Below are 26,641 nucleotides of genomic sequence, written 5' to 3'. Positions count from 1 at the left end.
AGAAGGGGACGACAGAGAATGAGATGGCTGGATGGTATCACCGACTTGATGGACATGCGTTTGAGTGAACTTTGGGAGTTGGTGATGGACAGGGAGGCCTGGCATGCTGTGATTCATGGGGTCGCAAAGAGTTGGACCCGACTGAGTGACTGAACTGAACTGAACTGAGAGTAACCTTTACTCTAAGGCACCACTTTCCTATATGAAATTCACTAGCCATGTTTAGCTGTTAAGCCCTTGAAGTGTGACTAGTCCAAACGGAAGTGTGCTGTAAATGAAAAATGAACACTGCATTTCAAGGCTTAGTATGAAAAAATTGTAAAATATCTCATATTCTATGTTGAGTACATGTTAAAATGACAATATTTGGGATATGCTATGTTAAGTAAAATATTTTATTAACAATTTTATCTGTTCATTTTTACTTTTTTCAAGAGTTTACTAGGAAATTTTATTTATTTATCTACCTATCGGGGAAATAACTTTATTTTGTTTGGGGCAGTGAGTAGGGATCCAGTCTCAGAACTTCTGGAACTGTTCCTTGGAGCCAGCAGCCTTGGTGACCTTGAGCACATTGAAGCTTACTGTCCCTTGCAAGTGCAAGGGACCCACACTTGCCCACTGTGACAATATCCCCAATGCAGATGTCCCTGAAGCAGAGGAAAAGGTACAGAGACATGTTCTAGTGGCATTTCTGGAAGCAGTTGTACTTTCATATGCAGTGAAGGTAGTCTCCACATGACAATGGTCCCCTGTATCTTTATCTTGGTCACCATCCCAGACAGGAGCTGCCCTTGGATGGAGACATTACCAGTTAAAGGGTGTTTCTTGTCAATGTAGGTGCCTTTGATGGCCTCCTTCAGTGTCTCAAAGCCCAGACCAACATTCTGGTAGTATCATGGGAGCTTCTTGTTGCCACTTTTTCTAAGCAGGACCCTCTTCTTATTTTGAAAGTTGGTAGGTTGCTTTTGGTTAGAGAAGGCGATGGCACCCCCTCCAGTACTCTTGCCTGGAAAATCCCATGGGCGGAGGAGCCTAGTAGGCTGCCGTCCATGGGGTCATGAAGAGTCGGATACGACTGATCAACTTCACTTTCACTTTCATGCATTGGAGAAGGAAATGGCAACCCACTCCAGTGTTCTTGCCTGGAGAATCCCAGGGACAGGGAAGCCTGGTGGACTGCCGTCTATGGGGTCGCACAGAGTCAGACACGACTGAAGTGACTTAGCAGCAGCAGCAGGTTGCTTTTGGTAGGCACACTTTGTCTAAAGGTCCACCATCTTCCTGGTTACTTGAAAAAAAGGTAGAAATTTTATGTTTGTGATATCTTATATTTCTTTTGAATAATGCTGCTGTAGTACTAGATTTTCCCTACTACTAAGACTTAGCCTTTCTACAGTGTCTACTAAATTACTGGGATGGTTAATGAGATCTCTACACTGTGGTTGGTTGAAACACTAACATCTCCCATCCCTGTGCAATCTCTGGTCATTGTTCAGATTATAGTTCCCTAGAAGTTCTCTAATAGCTGTTCTTTGCCTAGTCTCCTGGAGTCCTTTCCTGTGCACAATTCTTTGTTCAGCTTTCTTCTCCCCGATATCTGATCTGCGTCACCTCAGCTCAGTGACACCACCATCCTTTGTTTGGCCCTTCCCTGTGCTATAGTCTGAAAAGTGCGTACACACAGAAAGCTGTGGTGATCATGAAGCTTGTTCATTTGTTTACTTTTTATTAAGGATCAGAATTCTATGTTTCCTATTTACCAGTGTCTAAAAACAGTTGTTATATTGTGGAAGGTCTTGTGTTCAATATCAGTTATTAGATCATGATTGAAACGAGAAATCTTTATCATGATCTTTTGTTTCCATGTTTCAGATTTTCCTTAAATGTCTGATAAGTATTGCTTGCCAAGTCATAATGTTATAGCTGCTAAGTCACTTCAGTCGTGTCTGACTCTCTGTGACCCCCATAGACGGAAGCCCACCAGGCTCCCCTGTCCCTGGGATTCTCCAGGCAAGAACACTGGAGTGGGTTGCCATTTCCTTCTCCAGTGTGTGAAAGTGAAAAGTGAAAGTGAAATCGCTCAGTCATGTCCGACCCTTAGCGACCCCACGGACTGCATCCTACCAGGCTCCTCCATCCATGGGATTTTCTAGGCAAGAGTACTGGAGTGGCTTGCCATTGTTATATGAGGCAGTGTAAAAACTGACTGTGACTTTTGTGTCAATGGGCAGGACTTTGTCAAACTGGAAAGTTTTACTTTAATGAGAATGCATGATAAGTGGATCACAGACGTTGTATCCCCATAATAGGCACTTTTGGATACCTATCCTGCATTCATTTTTAGTTTTTCTCTTGCTGACATAGACCTGTTTAGGTCCAGGTGTTTACTCTTTATTGCCTAACCATGTTCTAATCGGGTGAATCTGTCCTGAGTTCAAAGTTGCATCCTGTTTGAGCTAAGCTAAAATACAATTCCAGTCCCTCTTCCTATGAATTCTTAAGGCACAGAAATGTGTTGCAGTTTTGATCAATGAGATGTGAAGAAAAGCCACTGAGAACTTCTGGAAAAGGTTCCTTAAATCTTAAAAAAAAAAAAAAAAAGAAAACATAGTCCCTTTTCTTCTTTCAGATGTTCTCAAGTCTGAGAAAATGATCCCTGGGGATGAAATCTGGAGAAGAATGGAAAGATGCTGGCCTTTGTATTATTCAGCCTCTGACTTGAAAAACCCTATGCTAGTCACTCTTCCTCCAAACATATAAGATGTTACATCTCTGTATTGTTAAAACAGATTTCTGGTACTTAAAAAGTCATTGTAACTGGTACAAATTCAGAATGTAAAGGAGTTAACACTCAGTTGGGCATTCTTGATCTAGATATTCCAAGCTTTTATTTCTAGTGACTGAGGATTACTGAAAGACTTGAACGGAATCAACAGGTCTTGAAGTTCTGAATGGAACACTGATATTAAGTTATTTTGGGGTTAGAATCAACAGCTCTCTTGTATTCTTTGGGTCTGAAAACTGGCAGCAGCTGGTGAGACAGAAAGTAGGTACTTTTTTAGGCATTCACTTATTTTCAAGGGCCTGATCTCTGGAAGTTGACAAGTCCAGGTTGAAATGAGTTAAAGTAAGAACTGGCTGAAGCTCTTGGGTATCCCTTTTTTGAAAATCTCAATAATTTACATGCCACAAAATTCACCATTTTAAAGTGTACAGTTCTGTGGTTGTTAGTGTAAGTGTGCAACTACGACCACTATCTAATTACACAACATTTTCCATTCATAAGTTGAACGACATTTGGATTGTTTCTACTCTCTGGCTATTGTGAATAATTGTTTTGTCAATTCTGGGTCTTTTGTGGTTTCATATAAAATTTAGGATTATTTAGTTCTGTGAAAGATGTCATGGGTGTTTTGATAGAGATTGCGTTAAATCTATAGATTGCTTTGAATAGTATAGCCATTTTAACAATATTAATTCTTCTAATCCAAGAGCATGGGATAACTTCCCATTTCTTTGAATAATTTTTAGTTTCCTTTATCAGTGCTTTACAGTTTTCAGTGCATAGGTCTTTCACCCCCATGGTTAAGTTTATTCCTAGGTATTTTATTTTTTTGAGATGATTTTAAGCAGGATTTTTAAAAATTTTCTCTTTCTGATGTCTCATCATTAATGTAAAGAAATACAACATATTTGTGTATATTAATCCTGTATCCTCTCTCCTTGCTGACTTCATTTATTTGTTCTTAACAGGTTTTGGTGGAAACTTTAGGTTTCTCCATACAGAGTATCATGTCATCTGCAAACAGTGACAGTTTTACCTCTTCCCTTCCAGTTTGTATACCTTTATTTCTTTTCTTGTCTGATTGTTGTGGCTAAGACTTCCAGCACTAAGCTGTATAGAAGAGGTAAGGTGGACATCTCTTGTTCCTGAATTTAGTAGGAAGGCTTTCAGCTTTTCACTGTTGAGTATTATATTGGCTGTGGGTTTGTTGTAAATGGCCTAAGTTGTTGCTGTTGTTCAGTCACCCAGTCGTGTCCAACTGTTTGAGACCCCATGTACTGTAGCACACTAGGCCTCCCTGTCCCTCAGCATCTCCCAGAGTTTGCCCAAGTTCATGTCCACTGCATTGGTGATGCCATCCATCTATCTCATCCTCTGATGCCCTCTTCTCCTTCTTCCCTCAATCTTTCCCAGCATGAGGGTCTTTTCCAATGAGTCGGCTATTCACTGTTGGTTATATTAAGTTCTCTATACTCATGTTGGTGAGAGATTTTAATCATAAATGAATGTTGAATTTTGTCAAATGTTTTTCTCTGCGTCTTGAGATGACCATGTGATTTTTGTCTTTCCTTTTGTTAGTGTGATGTATCACATTGATTGATTTGCATATGTCAAACCATCCTTGTGACCGTGGAATGAGTCCAACTTGATCATGGTTTATGATCCTTTTTAAGCATTATTGGATTTGGTTTGCTAATATTTTGTTGAGGATTTTTGCATTTATATTCATGAAAGATATTGACCTATAGCTTTATTTGTATTTTTTTCTGGTTTTGGTATTAAGGTGATGGTGGCCTCACAGGATGAGTTTGGGAGTTTTCCTTCCTCTTGAAGTTTTGAAATAGTTTGAGAAGGATAGGTGTAAATTCTTCTTTGAAGTTTTGTAGAACTTTCCAGTAAAGCAATCCTGTCTTGGACTTTTGTTTGCAGGGAGTTTTAAAAATTACAGATTCTATGTCACTTCCAGTGATCTGTCCAAATTATGTTTCATCTTGACTCAATTTTTGTAGGCTGAATGTTTTAGAATTTGTCCATTTCTTCTCAGTTGTCCAATTGGTTGTCATATAATTGTTCATATATTCACTTAAGATTTTTTTTGTATTTCTGTAGTATCAGTTGTTATTTCTCCTCTTTCATTTTTTATTTTGTTTATTTGTGTTCTCTCTTTTCTTAGTGAGCCAGGTTAGAGGTTTGTTGATTGTTTATCTTATCAAAAATTCAACTGTTAGTTTTATTGATTTTTTTTCTATTTTTTAAAAATCTTATTTATTTATTTTATTTTTGATTTTTATTGTTTCATTCCTTCCACTGACTTTGGGTTTTGTTTGTTCTTTTGCTAGTTCTTTGTTCTAAGTTAGGTTGTTTATTTGAGATTTTTCTTTTTGTTTTTCTTTTCTTTTTTTCTGAGGAAGGCCTGTATTGTTATGAACTTCCCTCTTAGAACTACTTTTGTTTTTTTTTGCTAGAAACAGAAGTTTTTAATTTTTTGTTTTTTTCATTTTTGGGTAAGTAAAGCAATATAGGGCTTACTGTTAACAGTGTAATCACTTTGAGGTGATAGTGATTTATGTGTTAGTCAATAGGACAATACTCATCCTGTCTCCAGGATTTTATGTTTAGAGATGATCTGAGTAAAATGCGACTGATTCTTTTTTTTTTTATAATATTATATTGGTTGGTTTTGCCATACATTGACATGAATCCGCCCCAGGGTACATGAGTTCCCCTTCCTGAACCCCCCCTCCTACCTCCCTCCTCCCCTTATCCTCGCTCTGGGTCATCCCTGTGCACCAGCCCCGATCATCCTGTATCATGCGTCGAACCTGGACTGGTGATTCGTTTCACATATGATAATATACATGTTTCAATGCCATTCTCCCAAATCATCCCACCCTCGTCCTCTCCCACAGAGTCCAAAAGACTATTCTATACATCTGTGTCTCTTTTGCTGTCTCGTATACATGGACAGGGAGGCCTGGCGTGCTGTGATACATGGGGTCGCAGAGAGTCGGACACGACTGAGCGACTGAACTGAACTGAACTGATACAGGGTTATCATTTCCATCTTTCTAAATTCCATATATATGCATTAGTATACTGTATTGGCTCCAGTTTCATCCACCTCATTAGAACTGATTCAAATGCATTCTTTTTAATGGCTGAGTAATACTCCATTGTGTATATGTACCAAAGCTTTCTTATCCATTCGTCTGCAGATGGACATCTAGGTTGCTTCCATGTCCTTGCTATTATAAACAGTGCTGCGATGAACATTGGAGTACATGTGTCTCTTTCAATTCTGGTTGCCTTGGTGTGTATGCCCAGGAGTGTGATTGCTGGATCATATGGCAGTTCTATTTCCAGTTTTTTGAGGAATCTCCACACTGTTCTCCATAGTGGCTGTACTAGTTTGCATTCCCACCAACAGTGTAAGAGGGTTCCCTTTTCTCCACACCCTCTCCAGCATTTATTGCATGTAGACTTTTGGATAGCAGCCATTCTGACTGGTGTGAAATGGTCTCATTGTGGTTTTGATTTGTATTTCTCTGATTATGAGGGATGTTGAGCCTTTTTTCATGTGTTTGTTAGCCATCTTTATGTCTTCTTTGGAGAAATGTCTGTTTAGTTCTTTGGCCCATTTTTTTTTTTAAGTTTTCAGTTTATTTTTTTTATTTTATTGGAGGCTAATTATTTTACAATATTATATTGGTTGGTTTTGCCATACATTGACATGAATCCGCCCCGGGTGTACATGAGTTCCCCTTCCTGAACCCCCCTCCCACCTCCCTCCTCCCCTTATCCTCCCTCTGGGTCATCCCCATGCACCAGCCCCGAGCATCCTGTATCATGCATCGAACCTGGACTGGTGATTTGTTTCACATATGATAATATACATGTTTCAGTGCCATTCTCCCAAATCATCCTGCCCTCTCCCTCTCCCACAGAGTCCCAAAGACTGTTCTATACATCTGTGTCTCTTTTGCTGTCTTGTATACAGGGTTATCATTACCATCTTTCTAAATTCCGTGTATATGAGTTAGTATACTGTATTGGTGTTTTTCTTTCTGGCTTACTTCACTCTGTATAATAGGCTTCAGTTTCATCCACCTCATGAGAACTGATTCAAATGTATTCTTTTTAATGGCTGAGTAATACTCCATTGTGTATATGTACCAAAGCTTTCTTATCCATTCGTCTGCAGATGGACATCTAAGTTACTTCCATGTCCTCACTATTATGAACAGTGCTGCGATGAACATTGGAGTACATGTGTGTCTTTCAATTCTGGCTTCCTCAGTGTGTATGCCCAGGAGTGTGATTGCTGGATCATATGGCAGTTCTATTTCCAGTTTTTTGAGGAATCTCCACACTGTTCTCCATAGTTGGCCCATTTCTTGATTGGGTCAGAAATATAGATCAATGGAACAAAATAGAAAGCCCAGAGATAAATCCACGCACTTATGGACAACTTATCTTTGACAAAGGAGGCAAGAATATAAAATGGAGAAAAGACAGTATCTTTAACAAGTGGTGCTGGGAAAACTGGTCAACCACTTGTAAAAGAATGAAACTAGAACACTTCCTAACACCATACACAAAAATAAACTCAAAATGGATTAAAGATCTAAATGTAAGACCAGAAACTATAAAACTCCTAGAGGAGAACATAGGCAAAACACTCTCCGACATAAATCACAGCAGGATCCTCCATGACCCACCTCCCAGAATATTGGAAATAAAAGCAAAAATAAACAATGGGACCTAATTAAAGTTAAAAGCTTCTGCACAGCAAAGGAAACTCTAAGCAAGGTGAAAAGACAGCCTTCAGAATGGGAGAAATTAATAGCAAATGAAACAGCTGACAAAGAATTAATCTCCAAAGTATACAAGCAGCTCCTACTTTTATTGTAGATTTTGTAAAGTTGTGTTTTCATTTTCCTTTTCCTCAAGGCATTTTCTAATTTCTTCTTTGATTTCATTGTTGACTCATGGGTTTTTTAGTAGCATGTTGTTTAGTCTCCATCTGTTTGTTATTTTCCCATTTTTCTTTCTGTGGTTATTTCTAGTTCTATACCACTGTGGTCAGAAAAGATCCTTGAAGTAATTTCAATCCTCTTGAATTTGTTGAGGCTTGTTTTCTGACTTAATGTGTGGTCTGTCCTAGAGAATGCCCCATGCATTCTGGAAAAGAATGTGTATTCTGGATTTTTTTGGATATAGTGTCCTATAGATATCAATTAAATCCAACAGGTTTATTGTATCTAAATTGTGTCATTTAGGACCTCTGTTGCCTTTTTCATCTTCTGTCTGGATGAACTGTGCATTGATTACAGTGAAGTGTTAAAGTCTCCTACTATTATTGTATTATTGTCAATTTCTCCCTTTATGTCTTTAAGTATTTGCTTTATATATTTAGGTGCTCCTATATTGGGTGTATATGTTAACGAGTATAATAGCCTCTTCTTGTGTTAATCCCTTTATCATTATATAATGCCCGTCTTTGTCTCTCTTTGTGGCCTTTTATTTTTTATGATGTGAGTATTACTACCCCTGCCTTCCTGTTGTCTCCGTTTACATGAAATATCTTTTTCCATTCCTCTTACCTTCAGTCTGTGTGTGTCCTTCACCCTGAAGTGAGTCTTTTATCGACAGCACAGTGCAGATTCATGTTTGTTGTTTGTTTTTTAATCTAGTCTGCCACTCTGTGTCTTTTGATTGAAGCATTTAGTCCATTGACACTTAAAGTAATTATTGATAGATATGTACTTATTGCCATTTTAATCCTTACTTTCCAGTTGTTTCTGTAGTTTTTTTTTTTGTTTGTTTATTTCTACTTTTTGTTTCTCCTTTTATGGTTTGATGATTTTCTTTTGTAGTATGCTTGAGTTCCTTTCTTTTTATTTTTTTTGAATTTATTGTATGCTTTTGACTTGTGCTTACTACGTAGTTCAAGTATGTTGATCCATAACTATATTGATTTGCTTTAAGCTAATAGATATACAAGTTCACACACATTCTAAAAGATCTACATTTTTATACTCCCCTTCCCCACATTTTTCAATTTTGATGACTTGTTTTACATCTTCCTGCTTATCCTTTTACTGTTAATTGTAGTTAAAATTGTTTTATAGTTTAATTGTTTTTAATCCATACTGTTTTATTTAAGTGGCCTTAAACCCTTACTATATATTTGCCTTTCATATTGTGATTTTCCCTTTCCTATAGATTGAAGGTTTTAAATATCTTAATTTCTAAAATGCTATATTCAATGTTTGCAGTTTTGTTTTTTCTAGTTTTGCTAAGAAACAGCAACAACAGCAGGATTGATTAAGAAAAATTAAGAAAAAATCCTTAAAGAGAATACATGTGGAATAGGTGATGGCTGTGTTTTAGATATTGATCCTGAGGGCCATGGTTTCCATAACCACCACTTGATAGTTGCAGAAAGCCTGAGATGTAACCATAGTGCAACCATTTTGAATTGTGGCTTTATTTTTGTGATGTCTGGTTTTTGTATCAGGGTAATGTTTGCTTCGTAGATTGAGTAGGGAAGGTTTTCTTTTTCTATTTTTTTGATGAATGTAGGGTATTCTTAGTGCCTGAGTTTTTGATAGCTCCAACTTTCCTTTTGTTGTATGTCTATGCTAGAACTGTTTGAAGTTCTTTAATGTTTGATGTTCTCAGAATCATCCTTTTACTGCCTTCTGTTTGCTATACTTACCTCCCTGATTTCTTCAAGGCCTGCTCTCTGTTTTAAGCTGATAATGACCTCATATGAAACACTCTATATTTATTTTTAGCTTAAGCTATTTCTTCTCTCCTCCCAAAGAAACATTTTGTCCCTTTACCACAATTTCTGTTTCTATAATGCAGAGTAGCTAATTATTGTTAAAAAAATGAATGATTTCAGTTTAAGTAGAAATTGTCATTCTCAATTTTCCATACCTGATTTTTCTAGTAAAGTGGAGGTCACAGAAGTAACAATTGGACAGAGAAAAGTCTTCAGTTCAGCTGCTGCACGGGCAAGAGCTCTTTGAACTCCTAAAAAATAAAAAAACCTAAAAATGAGTGCTAGTACTCAGGAATCATTTTCCAGAAGGCACACCCCGAGACGTAAGGCTTTTAGATTCTGGCAGGTTTAATATCTTTCTGTACCCAACTTAAAGTCAATCCCATTGGCAAGGTCTACTTCATCCACATTATATCAGTACTCACAAATTTGCATTTCTACTCTGTTTATTTTAAATATTCCCTGAGGCATCTTCTGGCCATGGCTGTCTGCTTGGACTATTTAAGCTCTTTGTGTGGTGCCAATTACTGTTTTTCTTTTGTGCTCTGGTTCCAAAGTGGCATACATTTTAACTGCTGCTGCTGCTGCTGCTAAGTCACTTCAGTCGTGTCCGACTCTGTGTGACCCCATAGACGGAAGCCCACCAGGCTCCCCCTTCCCTGGGATTCTCCAGGCAAGAACACTGGAGTGGGTTGCCATTTCCTTCTCCAATGTGTGAAAATGGAAAGTGAAAAGTGAAAGTGAAGTCGCTCAGTCGTGTCCGACCCTTAGCGACCCTACAGACTGCAGCCTACCAGGCTCCTCCATCCATGGGATTTTCTAGGCAAGAGTACTGGAGTGGCTTGCCATTGCCTTCTTCCTAGTGTGTCCTAATCTTATTTTTCTCATAAACCAAATTATTTTTAGTGCATAATTTTACAGAGCATGATGTTTTTCACAAATGTATATATCAGAGCATAAATACCTGTATTTACACTTTAACCAGGGATTTTGGAGATACTGAATTTATTCAAAATGGAAACTTTAGTCATAGTGGCAAGACAATGAGCTAGAGATGTTTCATTAAACAGGAGCTTTTAGTGTACTTCAAGTCTCGTTTTAAACAGATTCTCAGCCTTGGAAAGAGTCAAGCCTGAGCCTTGGAAAAATTTTCTTATTAATAATAATAACTAATAATCCTCAGTCTACTGCACGTCCTGGTTCTTTGATGCTGTTACTGCTGCCCAGTCTTCCATTGTGTACTCATCTTCTTCACTGCAAACTCATGAGGGCAATTTAACAAGGTCCCAGCTGATGCTGATGCTGCTGGTCCAGGGACCACATTTTTAAAAAATTTTATTTATTTTTTATTTGGTGGAAAATTGCTTTTCAATTTTGTGTTGGTTTCTGGTTTACAAGAATATGAATCAGTCATAATTATACATATATCTGTATAACTATATATCCCTTCCCTCCTGAGCCTCCCTCCCCTTTCCCAACCCACCCCTCTACGTCATCATAGAGTACTAGGCTGGACTCCCTTGTTATTTAGCAACTTCCCACCTAATAGTGTATATAGGTCAATGCTACTTTCTCAATTTGTCCCTTGCTGTGTCCACGAGTCTGTTCTCTACTAGATTCATCAGTACCATTTTTGTAGTGTCCGTATATATGCATTAACATGTAATACTTGTTTTTCTCTTTCTGACCTACTTTACACTATATAAGAGGCTCTAGGTTCATTCACATCACTACAACTGACTCAAATTCATCCCTTTTATGGCTGAGTAATATTCCATTGTATATATGTACCACAACTTCTTTGTCCATTCATCTGTTGATGGACAACTAGTTTGCTTCCATGTCCTGAATATTGTAAATATTGCTGCAGTGAACATTAGGGTACATGTGTCTTTTTGAATTGTGGTTTTTCTCAAGGTTTATGCCCAGTAATGGGATTGCTGGGTCATATGGTAGATTCATCCTAGTTTTTTAAGGAATCTCATACTGACTTTATTTTTCTGGGCTCCAAAATCACTGCAGATGGTGATTGCAGCCATGAAATTAAAAGACGCTTGCTCCTTGGAAGGAAAGTTATGACCAACCTAGGCAGCATATTAAAAAGCAGAGACATTACTTTGCCAACAAATGTCCGTCTAGTCAAAGCTTTGGTTTTTCCAGTGGTCATGTATGGATGTGAGAGTTGGACTATAAAGAAGGCTGAGTGCCAAATAATTGATGCTTTTGAACTGTGGTGTCGGAGAAGACTCTTGAGAGTCCCTTGGACTGCAAGGAGATCCAGCCAGTCCATTCTAAAGAAGATCAGTCCTGGGTGTTCATTGGAAGGACTGATGTTGAAGCTGAAATGCCAGTACTTTGGCCACCTGATGAGAAGAGCTGACTCACTGGAAAAGACCCTGATGCTGGGAAAGATTGAGGGCAGGAGGAGACGGGGACGACAGAGGATGAGATGGTTGGATGGCATCACTGACTCAATAGACATGGGTTTGGGTGGACTCTGGGAGTTGGTGATGGACAGGGAGGCCTGACGTGCTGCGGTTCATGGGGTCACAGAGTCGAACACGACTGAGCGACTGAACTGAACTGATACTGTTTTCCATAATGGCTATATCAGTTTACAGTTTTTATCAGTGAAAGTTATAGTTTTTGATATAGTTTTTAAACTGATATAGTTTTTTCCTGCTAACAGTGCAGGAGGGTTCCCTTTTCTCCACATCCTCTCCAGCATTTATTATTTGTAGATTTTTTGATGATGGCCATTCTCACTGGTGTGAGGTAATACCTCATTGTAGTTTTGATTTGCATTTCTCTAATAATGAGTAATATTGAGCATCTTTTCATATGTCTATTGGTCATCTGTACATCTTCTTTGGAGAAATGTCTTTTAGGTCTTCTGCCCATTTTTTGATTGGGATTTTGCTTTTCTGATTTTGAGCTGTATGAGTTGCTTATATATTTTGGAGATTAACCCTTTATCAGTTGTTTCATTTGCAGTTATTTTCTCCCATTCTGAGGGTTGTCTTTTCATCTTGTTTAGTTTACTTTGTTGTGCAAAAGCTTTTAAGTTTTATTAGGTCCCTTTTGTTTATTTTTGTTTTTATTTCCATCAAGCTGGAAGGTAGGTCAGAGAGAATCTTACTGCAGTTTGTCAAAGATTGTACTGCCTATGTTTCCCTCTAAGAGCTTTATAGTTTCTTGCCTTACATTTAAGTCTTTAATTCATTTTGAACTTATTTCTGTGTATGGTTTTAGAAAGTGTTCTGTCATTCTTTCACACATAGCTGTCCAGTTTTCCCAGCACCACTGAGTGAAGAGGCTGTCTTTTCTCCATTGTATATACTTGCCTCCTTTGTCAAAGATAAGGTGCCCATAGGTGTGCAGGGACCACATTTTGAGATGCACTATTCTGATGACCCTGCCATCAGTAGTATCACTCATCTTCATAAGCACCAGATCATTCCCTATCAAAACTTTTGTCTCCTGGCCATTATACTAGCATAGTCATTCCTAATAAGAGGCAATTTTAATTCCCAGGAGACATTTGGAGTGTCAGGAGACACTTTATGTTGTCTGAGTAAGAAGTTATGCTACTGGTGTCTGGTAGGTAGAGGGCAGAGATGCTGCTAAACATTCTACAAGGCACAAGGCAACACTTGACAGCAAAGAATTATCTGGCCTAAAATGTCGGTAGTGTCAAGGTTGAGAAACTCAGTATTGACATGAGCATGAAATCCTGATTGCGTCAATGTCAAGTCAATAGCCTATGAAATGAATGTAGAGGTAAAGGGAGGCTTGTGCCACCCCCTTAATTTTTTTACACTTAATTGAAAATAAAATATTTAAACTTTAAAACCATCAAGTGCTTTGAAATATTACCTTCAGACATGATAACCTAACTTCAGAATTCCAATTTCTCCTTCTTAGGTCTCCTGGTAGAATGAAAGACTTAACTGAAATTAAACTTTTGGACCCCGGACCCATCTATTTTTTTGATCAGGTAATAATATAGCTCAGTTTTGTCAAATTATAGTTTACTTTTTTAAAAATTAACTTACTTTGACTGATTTTTTTGTCTTTTTTAATCAGAAAATTTTCTTTTCTTTCAGATAAAACCAAAAAGGAAAATATGGGAAAGGAGAAAATGTGAAGACCACTTCCCCCTTTTGGAATGCACTGAAGGAGCTAACTATAAGTAAAACATTTGGAATTTATTCTCTATTTGATAGGGTCACTTTATATTCTCAAAAGGTTATAGGGTGGTCAGGACTAGTCCTCCCCTATTCCTCATCCCCCAAGAAACCACATCACAGAATTGCCATTTCAAAGCTGATTATGAAGTCAATGGAGAACTTTATTTTGGCCAAATTATTGGTTGATTTAAGCAAAAGTGGTCAAATCAACCAGTCATCCAGATTTCCTTGCTATTTCACAACAAACCCAGCTCCACTTTTGCCTTAGGCAGTTTGTTCTAGGTGTTTCTTCAGCTTTCTGCATTGTATACTCTCTATTCTCTTTAAGTCTTTATTTAAGTATCACCTTTGTGATAAGACTTTTCTTATTTGCCTTATTTCAAATAAACCCTATGCCCGTTTTGGTATTCTTTAGTCCCCTGCCTAATATTTCTGCTACTCTTAATACTTTCTAGCTTTATAAATGATATTTCTGTTTATTTGTTTGCCCTCTCTCTCCTCATGAAAGTGTCAAGTCTATAGAGGTTAAAGTAGTTTACTCACTTAATCACTTCTCTGTCACTTCTCTATCCCCAGTCCCAAAGATAATGCTTGACATATAGAATGTACTTAATAAGAGATTTGTGATTAACAACCATGAAATTGTGTCAAGCCCACAAAGATGAATGAAATAATGAAACTAGTCATTTGGACACAACTGAAGTGAACTTTGCAGCAGCAGCAGCAGTCATTCCACAACACTTTTACCCTCTAATTATGATAATTTCTTAATTTGTGAAGTGGAAATTAAAATACCTCAACCTTAGAACATACATCACAAAGCTTAAAAGTTGTCAACTTATGAGTTTTCAAGCAGGCACAGCTCCCCCAGCCCATTTCAGGGATGTTTGGCAACGTCTAAGGGCCTCCCTTGTGGCTCAGCTGGTAAAGAATCTGCCTGTAATGCGGGAGACCTGGGTTTGATCCCTGGGTTGGGAAGATCCCCTGCAGAAGGGAAAGGCTACCCACTCCAGTATTCTGGCCTGGAGAATTACATGGACTGTATAGTCCATGGGGTTGCAAAGAGTTGGACACGACTGACTTTCACTTTCTCTTCACTTTCACTTTTCAAAGACATATTTGGTTATTAATAACTAGGCAGTCGTGGCACTATTGTCAATCTGGTGTGTAGCTGCTGCTGCTGCTACTAAGTCGCTTCAGTCATGTTCGACTCTGTGTGACCCCACCAGGCTCCGCCGTCCCTGGGATTCTCCAGGCAAGAACACTGGAGTGGGTTGCCATTTCCTTCTCCAATGCATGAAAGTGAAAAGTGAAAGTGAAGTCGCTCAGTCGTGTCCGACTCTTCGCGACCCCATGGACTGCAGCCTACCAGGCTCCTCTGTCCATGGGATTTTCCAGGCAAGAGTACTGGAGTGGTTTGCCATTGCCTTCTCCCCTGGTGTGTAGAGATGCTGCTAAATATCCTACAATGCACATAACAGCCAACCACAGAGAATCATCTGGTTAAAGATGTCAGTAATATCAGGGTTGAAAAGCCCTGATAAATATTAATCTGGTCTGGGGTTTTTTGAGCCTGCTATATCTTTTCTCAAGACCCCAGCAAGTTGCTGCTCTTTTCAGAAGTCCGTTGTCTCTTCATTTTCAACTCTTTCTGCCTAAATGCAATTCAGCATAACTTGGTCAGTTTGTATCCACAATTGGTTTTATAATTGGCACTCAGTGGATGAAATCAGATTGTCATGTGAGCATTAAGTAGGTCTATTTATATAAAGCTCCAGAGGTTTATTGGCTGCCCAGCTTTCTCATTTGATGTCTACCTCAGGGCATGGCTTAAGTTTTGCTTCTGTCAACTCTGATTGGTAACACCCTCTTTCTTCCATTGGCTTTCCTACTGCAGCCATTTCAGCAAGAATAAAATCCACACTTCTTATCATGAACTGCAGGCCTTTCTGTGATTTCCTTTCCCACTTGTCCTCTGACCACCTCATACACCACTCCATGACACCTACTAAGCCCCAGCTGTTATGTGCGATGAATTCATTTAACAATCAAGCCATCCCTACTTTAAGTTCTCTACATTTGCTGTGCACTTTGCTGCAGACATTTTTCTTCCATATTATTTTATGGTTGACTCTTCCTCATCATCGTCTGAATCTCAACCTGAATGTCACCTCCTCTGAAAAGATACACATACCCTATCATCACTCTTTTATACTGCCCTGTTTTAATTTTATCATTAGTTACCACTACCTGTAATTTTCTCTCCCTTTCCTCTCTTCCTCCCTTCCTTCTTTCCTTCCTCTCCTTCTCCAACTAGAATGTAAGGTCCATTAGGGCAGAGGTCGGTCCTCTTCACCATGTCTTTTCAGCACCTAGAACTGTGCCTGTTGAATTTTGCTGAATGGTTTCTTCACATGTGCTGTGCCTGGAGAAGTGGGGCTACTTTAAGACTGGGCCAGGTCCCAACACCTTTATTGTTTATTATCTCTTGTCAAGATTATTAAGTCTGGGGGCCTCCCTGGTGGTCCAGTGGTTGAGACTTTGCCTTCCAGTGCAGAGGGTGTGGGTTCAACCCCAGGTTAGGGAGCTGGGATCCCATGTGCCTTATGGCCTAGGGGCCAGGGCATGGAGCAGAGGTGATATTGTGGTGAATTCAGTGGACACTTTGAAGAGGTGGTCCACATCAAAGAAAAAAAGAAGAGGATTGTTTAATCTGGTTTTGAACTCAACGGTCCATTATTTGAGCTTTTATCTGGAAAGTAAACCAAACATATAAAGATTGTTTTTTTCAAATATCCATTAAATTTCTTAACAACCCTGTGAAAGAGCTATAATTATTGGCATCATTTTACATGTGATAAAATTGATTAACCTGGGCCCCCTGCATTGGGAGCACAGTCTTAGCTACTGGGGAATTAATAAATAATAGGTGTTACTATAATTACTGTAATAAGTACAGTCTCTATCATTTTATTTATTTTAAATTGAAGTATAGTTGATTTACAGTGTTTCAGGGTAAACAACAAACTGATTCAGTTATATGTATTTCCTTTGTCAGATTCTTACCCATTACAAATTGTCACAAGATATTGAATATAGTTCCCTGTGCTATACAGTAGGGTCTTTGTTGTTTATTTTATATATAGTATTGTACATATTTTAATCCCAAACTCCTAGTTTATTTCTCTCCCACTTCACCTTTGGTAACCATAAGTTTGCTTTCTAAGTCTGTGAGTCTATTTCTGTTTTGTAAATAAGTTAGTTTGTATCATTTTTTTAGATTCCACATATAACTAGTATCACATGACATTTGTCTTTATCCAATCTCTATCATTTTATTTGAGCAATAGATAAATTTACCACTAATGCATATATATAGGATTTACAAAGAAAATAATATAAAATAGAGATAACACACTAGCTGACTCATAGGGTGAGTATTAGAAATTGATAAGATAATATTTATGAGAGTGACTTTTAAGCTCTAAAAAGTATAGAAATTTAATGAATTATTACTATGAAAATATATTAAATATTTTTAAAAATGGGCTTTCCAGCTTTTAAATATCAATGTAATAATATAACCAGTGCTCAGAGTTAAAAAATTTAAGATCCACATTTAGAATCTTTTATTGTTTGTTTTTTGGCCCATGCCATGAAGCTTCAGGGATCTTAGTTCCCCAACCAGGGATTAAACCAGGCCACCACAATGAAAGTGCCAAGACCTAACCACTGGACCACCAAGGAACTCCCGCATTTAAAATTCTTTTCCACCTCAAATACCTTTGATCTTAAAACAGTGTTCCCTTTTATTTCACATTAAACACTTAGCTAGAAAACCTATGTCATTTTTTTCAAACTATGCTAATGGAACCACAATTTAGAAGAAAAATGCAAGTGGCTCCTTTGTGCTGTGGACCATTTTATAAAGACAGTATTCAAGTGAAACTCCATCAGTGTTCCAAACTACATGGTTCCAAACCACAGTAATAAAACAAATATCACAATAAAATGAGTCACACAGATTTTTTGGTTTCTCTGTACATATAAAAGTCATATCAAACTAAACTGTAGTCTATTAAGTATACAATGGCATCATGTCTAAAATCCAATGTTCACATCACACTTTAATTAAAAAATACCTTATTGCTGAAAAATGTTAACCATCATCTGAGCCTTCAGTAAGTTTTAATCTTTTTGTAATAGTAACATTAAAGATCATAGATCACTATAGCAAACATAATAATAATGAAAAAGTTTTAAATATTGCAAGAGTCCACAAAATATCACACTACTGTATTTGAAATGGAAACCAACAAGGACCTACTATATAGCACATGGAACTGTGCTCAATGTTATGTGGCAACCTGGATGAGAAGGGAGTTTGTGAAAGAATAGATACGTGTATGTGTATGACTGAGTCCCTCTGCTGTTCACCTGAAACTATCACAACATAGTTAATTGGTTATACCACATTACAAAATAAAAAGGGTTTTTTAATACATAAAGAAATACCTCAGCTCTCTTTTTTACAAAAAAGAAAAATTGTTTTTAAAAATAATTTGAGGGCTAAGATGAAATTATCTTGTTCTGAAGGAGATTTACATTTGTTTGTCAGAGGCTTGAAGAAACAGCCAGGGGTCACCTTAATTCAGTTTCAGAGAATGCAGTGATTTGAAGCTGTCTTTGAATGTGCTGGTCTAGGTCTACTTTTGGGACAACACTTACTCCTAGGATGCAGCCTCCCATTGGAAAGCCTGGACTCCAAAACCCTTAGCCTCCACAAAACTACAAAAAGCCTTGATCAGTCTCTAAGCCTCTCAAATTCCTCTTTGGATTTCCATCTCTCTAGGGTAAAGAATGGAGAAGGCAATGGCAAGCCACTCCAGTACTCTTGCCTAGAAAATCCCATGGATGGAGGAGCCTGGTAGGCTGCGGTCCGTGGGGTCGCTAAGGATCAGACACGACTGAGCGACTTCACTTTCACTTTCACACATTGGAGAAGGAGATGGCAACCCACTCCAGTGTTCTTGCCTGGAGAATCCCAGGGACGGGGGAGCCGGGTGGGCTTCCGTCTATGGGGTCACACAGAGTCGGATACAACTGAAGTGACTCAGCAGCAGCAGCAGCAGGGTAAAGAAATGGAGTAGCCATCATGGTCAACAAAAGAGTCGAAAATGCAGTACTTGGATGCAATCTTAAAAACTACAGAATGATTTCTGTTCGTTTCCAAGGCAAACCATTCATTATTACAGTTATCCAAGCATATGCCCCAACCAGTAACTCTGAAGAAGCCGAAGTTGAATGGTTCTATGAAGACCTACAAGACCTTTCAGAACTAACACCCAAAAAGATGTCCTTTTCATTATAGGGGACTGGAATGCAAAAGTAGGAAGTCAAGAAACACCTGGAGTAACAGGCATATTTGGCCTTGGAGCACGGAATGAAGCAAGGCAAAGGCTAATAGAGTTTTGCCAAGAGAATGCACTGGTCATAGCAAACACCCTCTTCCAACAGTACAAGAGAAGACTCTACACATGGACATCACCAGATGGTCAACACCGAAATCAGATTGATTATATTCTTTGCAGCCAAAGATGGAGAAGCTCTATACAGTCAGCATAAACAAGACCAGGAGCTGACTGTGGCTCAGATCATGAACTCCTTATGGCCAAATTCAGACTTAAATTGAAGAAAGTAGGGAAAAGCACTAGACCATTCAGATATGACTAAATCAAATCCCTTATGATTATACAGTGGAAGTGAGAAATAGATTTAAGGGACTAGATCTGATAGAGTGCCTGATGAACTCTGGACGGAGGTTCGTGACATTGTACAGGAGACAAGGACCAAGACCATCACCATGGAAAAGAAATGCAAAAAGCAAAATGGCTGTCTGAGGAGGCCTAACAAATAGCTGTGAAAAGAAGAGAAGCAAAAAGCAAAGGAGAAAAGGAAAGATATAAACATCTGAATGCAGAGTTCCAAAGAATAGCAAGGAGAGATAAGAAAGCCTTCCTCAGCGATCAATGCAAAGAAATAGAGGAAAACAACAGAATAAGATAAACAAGAGATCTCTTCAAGAAAATTAGAGATTCCAAGGGAACATTTCATGCAAAGATGGGCTTAGAAATGGTATGGACCTAACAGAAGCAGAAGATATTAAGAAGAGGTGGCAAGAATACACAGAAGAACTGTACAAAAAAGATCTTCACGACCAAGATAATCACAATGGCGTGATCACTCACCTAGAGTCAGACATCTTGAAATGTGAAGTCAAGTGGGCCTTAGAGAGCATCACTATGAACAAAGCTAGTGGAGGTGATGGAATTCCAGTTGAGCTATTCCAAATCCTGAAAGATGATGCTGTGAAAGTGCTGCACTCAATATGCCAGCAAATTTGGAAAACTCAGCAGTGGCCACAGGACTGGAAAAGGTCAGTCTTCATTCCAATCCCAAAGAAAGGCAATGCCAAAGAACGCTGAAACTACTGCACAATTGCACTCATCTCACACGCTAGTAAAGTCATGCTCAAAATTCTCCAAGCCAGGCTTCAGCAGTATGTGAACTGTGAACTTCCAGATGTTCAAGCTGGTTTTAGAAAAGGCAGAGGCACCAGAGATCAAATTGCCAACATCTGCTGGATCATGGAGAAAGCAAGAGAGTTCCAGAAAAACATCTATTTCTGCTTCATTGACTATGCCAAAGCCTTTGACTGTGTGGATCACAATAAACTGTGGAAAATTCTGAAAGAGATGGGAATACCAGACCACCTGACCTGCCTCTTGAGAAAACTGTATGCAGGTTAGGAAGCAACAGTTAGAACTGTACATGGAACAACAGACTGGTTCCAAATAGGAAAAGGAGTTCGTCAAGGTTGTATATTGTCACCCTGCTTGTTTAACTTCTATGCAGAGTACATCATGAGGAACGCTGGGCTGGAAGAAGCACGAGCTAGAATCAAGATTGCCGGGAGAAATATCAATAACCTCAGATATGCAGATGACACCACCCTTATGGCAGAAAGTAAAGAGGAACTCAAAAGCCTCTTGATGAAAGTGAAAGAGGAGAGTGAAAAGGTTGGCTTGAAGCTCAACATTCAGAAAATAAAGATCATGGCATCTGGTCCCATCACTTCATGGGAAATAGATGGGGAAACAGTGTCAGACTTTATTTTTTTGGGCTCCAAAATCTCTGCGGATGCTGATTGTAGCCATGAAATTAAAAGATGCTTACTCCTTGGAAGGAAAGTTATGACCAACGTAGATAGTATAATAAAAAGCAGAAACATTACTTTGCCAACAAAGGTCTGTCTAGTCAAGGCTATGGTTTTTCCCGTGGTCATGTATGGATGTGAGAGTTGGACTGTGAAGAAAGCTGATCGCTGAAGAATTGATGCTTTTGAACTGTGGTGCTGTAGAAGACTCTTGAGAGTCCCTTGGACTGCAAGGAGATCCAACCAGTCCATTCTAAAGGAGATCAATCCTGGGTGTTCATTGGAAGGACTGATGCTAAAGCTGAAACTCCAATACTTTGGCCACCTCATGCGAAGAGTTGACTCACTGGAAAAGACTCTGATGCTGGGAGGGATTGGGGGCAGGAGGAGAAGGGGACGACAGAGAATGAGATGGCTGGATGGCATCACCGACTCGATGGACATGAGTTTGAGTGAACTCCGGGAGTTGGTGATGGACAGGGAGGCCTGGCGTGCTGTGATTCATGGGGTCGCAAAGAGTCGGACACGACTGAGTGACTGAACTGAACTGAACTGAGAGTATTGATAGTAGCCCTTCACTATCTTGTTAGTTCTCTATTACCTTTAACGAGAAATTTTTTTAATATTCTGTTCAGCTTCTCTAGTTGTCTTCCAAAGTCAGCGTGAGGTACTTTGGATTACCCAGATGCTATTACCAAAAGGGGAAGAGCACTTGGAAGTTTTAAACATTATATCCTAGTTGTTTTATAAACTGTGGCTTATAAAATTCCAATATCTGAAACGCCTAGTCTTCTGTCAGTCTGTTTTTGTTGTCTGCTTTAGAATGTTAGTGTACTATTCAGTTCAGTTCAGTTCAGTTGTCACTCAGTCGTGTCCGACTCTTTGTGACCCCATGAATCACAGCACACCAGGCCTCCCTGTCCATCACCAACTCCCGGAGCTCACTCAAACTCTTGTCCATCGAGTCGGTGATGCCATCCAGCCATCTCATTCTCCGTCGTCCCCGTCTCCTCCCACCCCCAATCCCTCCTAGTATCAGACTCTTTTCCAGTGAGTCAACTCGTCGCATGAGGTGGCCAAAGTATTGGAGTTTCAACTTTAGCATCAATCCTTCCAATGAACACCCAGGATTGATCTAACATCTAATAGGAGTGTATAGAGTGGGCTACAGGAACACAGAAAATGTAGACTAAGAAATTCAGGGAAGGGTTTCTGGAAGAAGTGATCCCTGTCTTAAAATTAAACAGTTGAATAAACACTTATTGAAAAACATATATTGGTTTTTATCATCTGTGTATACGCATAATAAATTTTCATGTAGAAAAGTATAAAAAGAGAAAATAAAAGTTGACTTCTATAATCTCACAAAGTTTGCTTTTGGGTCAGCATTTGCTTAGTCCTTTTAATGCCAGATATATATATTATATATATATTTATATATAAATAATATATTTGAGATCTTTCTACACATGCAATTATGTGTACTTTTATACAATATTATAACATAAACATTTCCCCAAGTTATTAAGAGCAATTTTTCAAACAATTTTTACGGCTACCTATTATATGGTGCTACTGCTGCTAAGTTGCTTCAGTCGTGTCCGATTCTGTGCGACCCCATAGTCGGCAGCCCACCAGGCTCCCCTGTCCCTGGGATTCTCCAGGCACGAACACTGGAGTGGGTTGCCATTTCCTTCTCCAATCCATGAAAGTGAAAAATGAAAGTGAAGTCGCTCAGTCATGTCCGACTCTTTGCAACCCCATGGACTGCAGCCTATCAGGCTCCTCCATCCATGGGATTTTCCAGGCAAGAGTACTGGAGTGGGGTGCCATTGCCTTCTCCGACCTATTGTATGAGTATGGCATTATTTACTTAACTCTATCTCTATAAGGCCTTCGATTGTTTTACATTTTTTTCCTATTCAAAAATAATGCTGTAGTTAGCAATTTTATGCATAGATGTTATAGTTTTTTTATTATACCTTAAGATAGGTTTCTAGAAGTCAAATTACTAGGTTAAAAAGTATAAAATATCTTTAAAGTTCATATGTGTTTTTTACAGTCCTACAAGGAGTATGTTTAAAGAACTAGAGAAAGCAAGACTTTCTACAGTAGCTGAATCCGGGGAGAAAGATGAGTTCATCTCATTTGGTGTCTCACAAGCTTCTAGTGTTTCTATGTTATCTACTAATTTTAAATTTTCCAAACTACAACTGCAGAAGTCTCTATTTGAAGAATACAAACTCACTGCTGCTGAAATACTGTACGAACTTGAGGAAATATTGCAGAAATATGCTGTGTATAACATTTCTTTCCCTGTGGGAATTGTAAATCTTGTGGATTACAGTTGGCATGATCTTACTGCAGATACTTATAAGTATGCAACCAAAAATCCTATGTTGAAGAAATGCAGTGCTTTACAAGATGATACCAGTATCATGACTATGATCGACTTAAAGGGATACAAAATCAACAGCTGCTCAAGAGAAGAATATCATAAGAGGAATTGCTTGGTGAAAGTAAAAGAAGACCATCATGTTGCAGCAAGTAAACCTGTGGTAAAAACATGTAAGTAGAAGTTACTAGTTAGATTTATAAATAATCCTCCAGTTTTAAAAATAAAAATGAAAATGACAAGTAAGATATTGAAAAAACATTGTATTAATGATATTTGGTTTGCATTAATCATTTTATTTATTTATTTTTAATTTATTTATTTTAATTGGAGGATAATTACTTTTACATTAATCATTTTAATACATTATTAGTGAAGATCAGGAATAAGATACAAAAATTTAAATTGCTTTCAGTTAAATAAAGCATCTGTTATGCTTCATATTCATGTGATATTACGTCTCTACCTCAGGGGATCCTACAGATTCTCGTACAGCAGCTTGATCCAGCAAAAATAGGATGCTAGCCACATATGTAATCTTTAAAATTATACTTTTTGTTTTATGAAAATTATAGACCCACATGTGTAAGAATTAATACAAAGGGATCCCATATACTGTTTACTCATTTTCTCCATATGACAACATCTTGGAAAACATCACAACCAGAATATGGACACTAACACAGTCAAGCTTCAAAACATTCTACCACAGCAAGGATCACTTATGTTGTCCTTCTATAATCCCACCCACATCCCTCCTGTCCCCACACCCTCTTTAACCCTGGCAACCACCAATGTGTTCTACATTTCTGTATTTTGGTTTATATTTTTATTTGTTGCACTGGGTCTTCATTGCTATGTGCGGGCTTTCTCTAGTGGCGAGTGTGGACTACTCTTTGGTTAGGTAGGCGGGCTTCTCACTGCAGTGCATTCTCTCCTTGCCGAACACAGCTCCAGGCACATGGGCTTCAGTAGTTGTGGTGCATAGGCTTAGTTGCTCAATGGCATATGGAATCTCCCAGATCCATGGGCCAAACCCGCGTCCTCTGCATTGGCAGGTGAATTCTTTTCCACTGTACCACCAGGGAAGTCCTATGTATTTTGTCATCTTAAGAGTGTTGTATAAATGAAATCCTACAATGTTTAATTTTTGGTGATTGTCTTTCTTCAGTCAACTTAATTCTCTGGAGATTCATCTAGGTTGTATGTATCAATAGTTTGTCCCTTTCTATTGCTTGGTAGTGTGCATTCCTGGAGAAGGCAATGGCAACCCACTCCAGTACTCTTGCCTGGAGAATCCCATGGACGGAGGAGCCTGGTAGGATGCAGTCCATGGGGTCGCGAAGAGTCAGACACGACTGAGCGACTTCACTTTTCACTTTCATGCATTAAAGAAGGAATTGGCAACCCACTCCAGTGTTAGTGCCTGGAGAATCCCAGGGATGGGGGAGCCTGATGGGCTGCCGTCTATGGGGTCGCACAGAATCAAACACGACTGAAGCGACTTAGCAGCAGCAGCAGCAGTGTGCATTCCATGGTATGGATGTCCCACAGTTTAACCATTCATTCCTTCAGTGGGTGGGGTTTTTCCCCCCTTGTTTTTGAATATTATGAAAGCTGCTCAAACATTTATGTACAGATTTTTGTGTAAATATAAGTTTTGATTTCTCTTTGATAAGTGCCCAGAAGTACAATTGCTGGACTATGAGGTATTTGCATGTTTCCTTCTATATGGAACTGCCAAATTGTTTTCTAGAATGGCTGTGCCATTTTGGAATACATTTCTACCAGCAATGTTGAGTGATCTCCTTCCTCCACGTTCTCACTAGCATTTGGATATTATAACTGTGTTTTAATGTAGCCATTCTTGGAGATGTGTAGTGATGTCTCATTGTGGTTTTAATTTGCATTTCTCTCATGGCTAATGATGCTGAATGTTTGCCATCTGTGTGTCCTCTTCAGTGAAATGTCTTTCATGTCTTTACTTATTTTCTAATTGGATAATATATTTTTTTGCTGTTGAGTTTTGCGAATTCTTTATATATTCTAGATATTGGTCCTTTGTTATATATGTGCTATACAAATATTTTTCCCAGTGTCTCCTCATTGTTTTACTTGGATATTTTGCAGAGAAAAAGTTTTATATGTTGAAGAAATAAAATTTATAAGTTTTAAAATAAATGGTGCCTTTGCTATCAAGACTGTGAACTCCTTGCCTTGCCCTAGATCCTGAAGTTTTTCTTTTTTTTTTTTTCCTAAAAGTTTTATAACTTTACGTTTTATATTTAAACCTATTACCCATTTTAGGTTAACTTTTGTATACATCTGAGACCAACTTGAGGTTCATTTTTTGGGTTATGGATCGCCAGTTGCTTCAGCTTATTTGTTGAAAATACTGTCTATCCTCTTTTGAGTTGCTTTTGCATCTTTGTCAAAAGTCAGATGGGCATAGGTATTTAAATCTATTTCTGGGTTCTGCTTTTGTTTCTGCTGGTTCTCATTCATGTTCTCTTGACTCCCTGTGAATATGATTATTTTTTATTTTGTGCCAGACATTGTACTTGAAAAATTGTTTTTAAAAATATTTGAGGCCCAGGATAAGGTTATCTTCAATTGGAGGTGATTGTAAGTGAGAACTCAAACAGATTTTTGTACAACCAATGCTCAGAGCAGCACTATTCATAGTAACCAAAATGTGGAAACAGCCCAAATGTCCATCAGCAGATGAAGAGATAAACAAAATGTGGTATGTATATACAGTGGGATATCATTTAACCTTGAAAAGGAGTGAAATTCTGATACATGGTACAGCAGGGATGAACCTTGAAGGCATTTTAATCTAGAAATAAAACAACAAATATAGTATACTCTGTAAACAATAAACATAGTATGAGGTACCTAGAGTAGTCAGACACATAGAGACAGAATGTAGGATGGTGGTTGCCAGGGGTTGGGAAGTGGAGGTGGGGGGGTGGGTAATCAGGGATTTTAAGTTTAATGGGTACAGAGTTTAGTTAAGGATGATGAAAAATTTCTGAAGCTCGATGGTAATGATGGTTGTACAGTAATGTGAATGAACTTAATGCTACAGAACTGTACACTTAAAAACTGGTAAAGTGATAAATTTTAAGTTATGCATATTCAACCACAATAAAATATTTTACTGGTTAAAAATGGTAATTTCATTATGTATATTTTATCACAATGGAAAAAAAGGATAACCAAGTCATTGTGAAAAATTAAGCTTTACTTTTTATAAGGG

At 38.4% G+C, this 26,641-nt stretch overlaps 1 protein-coding gene and 1 pseudogene across 1 annotated transcript in view; one reads left to right on the top strand and one right to left on the bottom strand.

The window, feature by feature from the left end:
• Positions 1-519: 519 nt before the first annotated feature.
• LOC129536862 (small ribosomal subunit protein uS17-like) lies at positions 520-1,280 on the bottom strand (annotated as a pseudogene).
• Positions 1,281-13,259: 11,979 nt separating this feature from the next.
• LOC129535967 (uncharacterized) overlaps positions 13,260-26,641 on the top strand; it is a 126,958-nt gene continuing 113,576 nt past the window's right edge. Inside the window, exons 1-4 of the mRNA XM_088836980.1 lie at positions 13,260-13,276; positions 13,503-13,575; positions 13,685-13,770; positions 23,047-23,552. Of these exons, the coding sequence (XP_088693106.1) occupies positions 13,260-13,276; positions 13,503-13,575; positions 13,685-13,770; positions 23,047-23,552 (682 nt within the window). The remainder of the gene's footprint in view (positions 13,277-13,502; positions 13,576-13,684; positions 13,771-23,046; positions 23,553-26,641) is intronic.

Source organism: Moschus berezovskii, chromosome 6 (assembly GCF_049115385.1).
Source record: "Moschus berezovskii isolate FMDL1 chromosome 6, NW_MosBer_1.0, whole genome shotgun sequence".
In the NCBI taxonomy this organism is placed as follows: Eukaryota; Metazoa; Chordata; class Mammalia; order Artiodactyla; family Moschidae; genus Moschus; species Moschus berezovskii.
The sequence above is the reverse complement of the archived record's forward strand: the minus strand, read 5'-3'. Positions and strand labels throughout refer to the sequence as shown.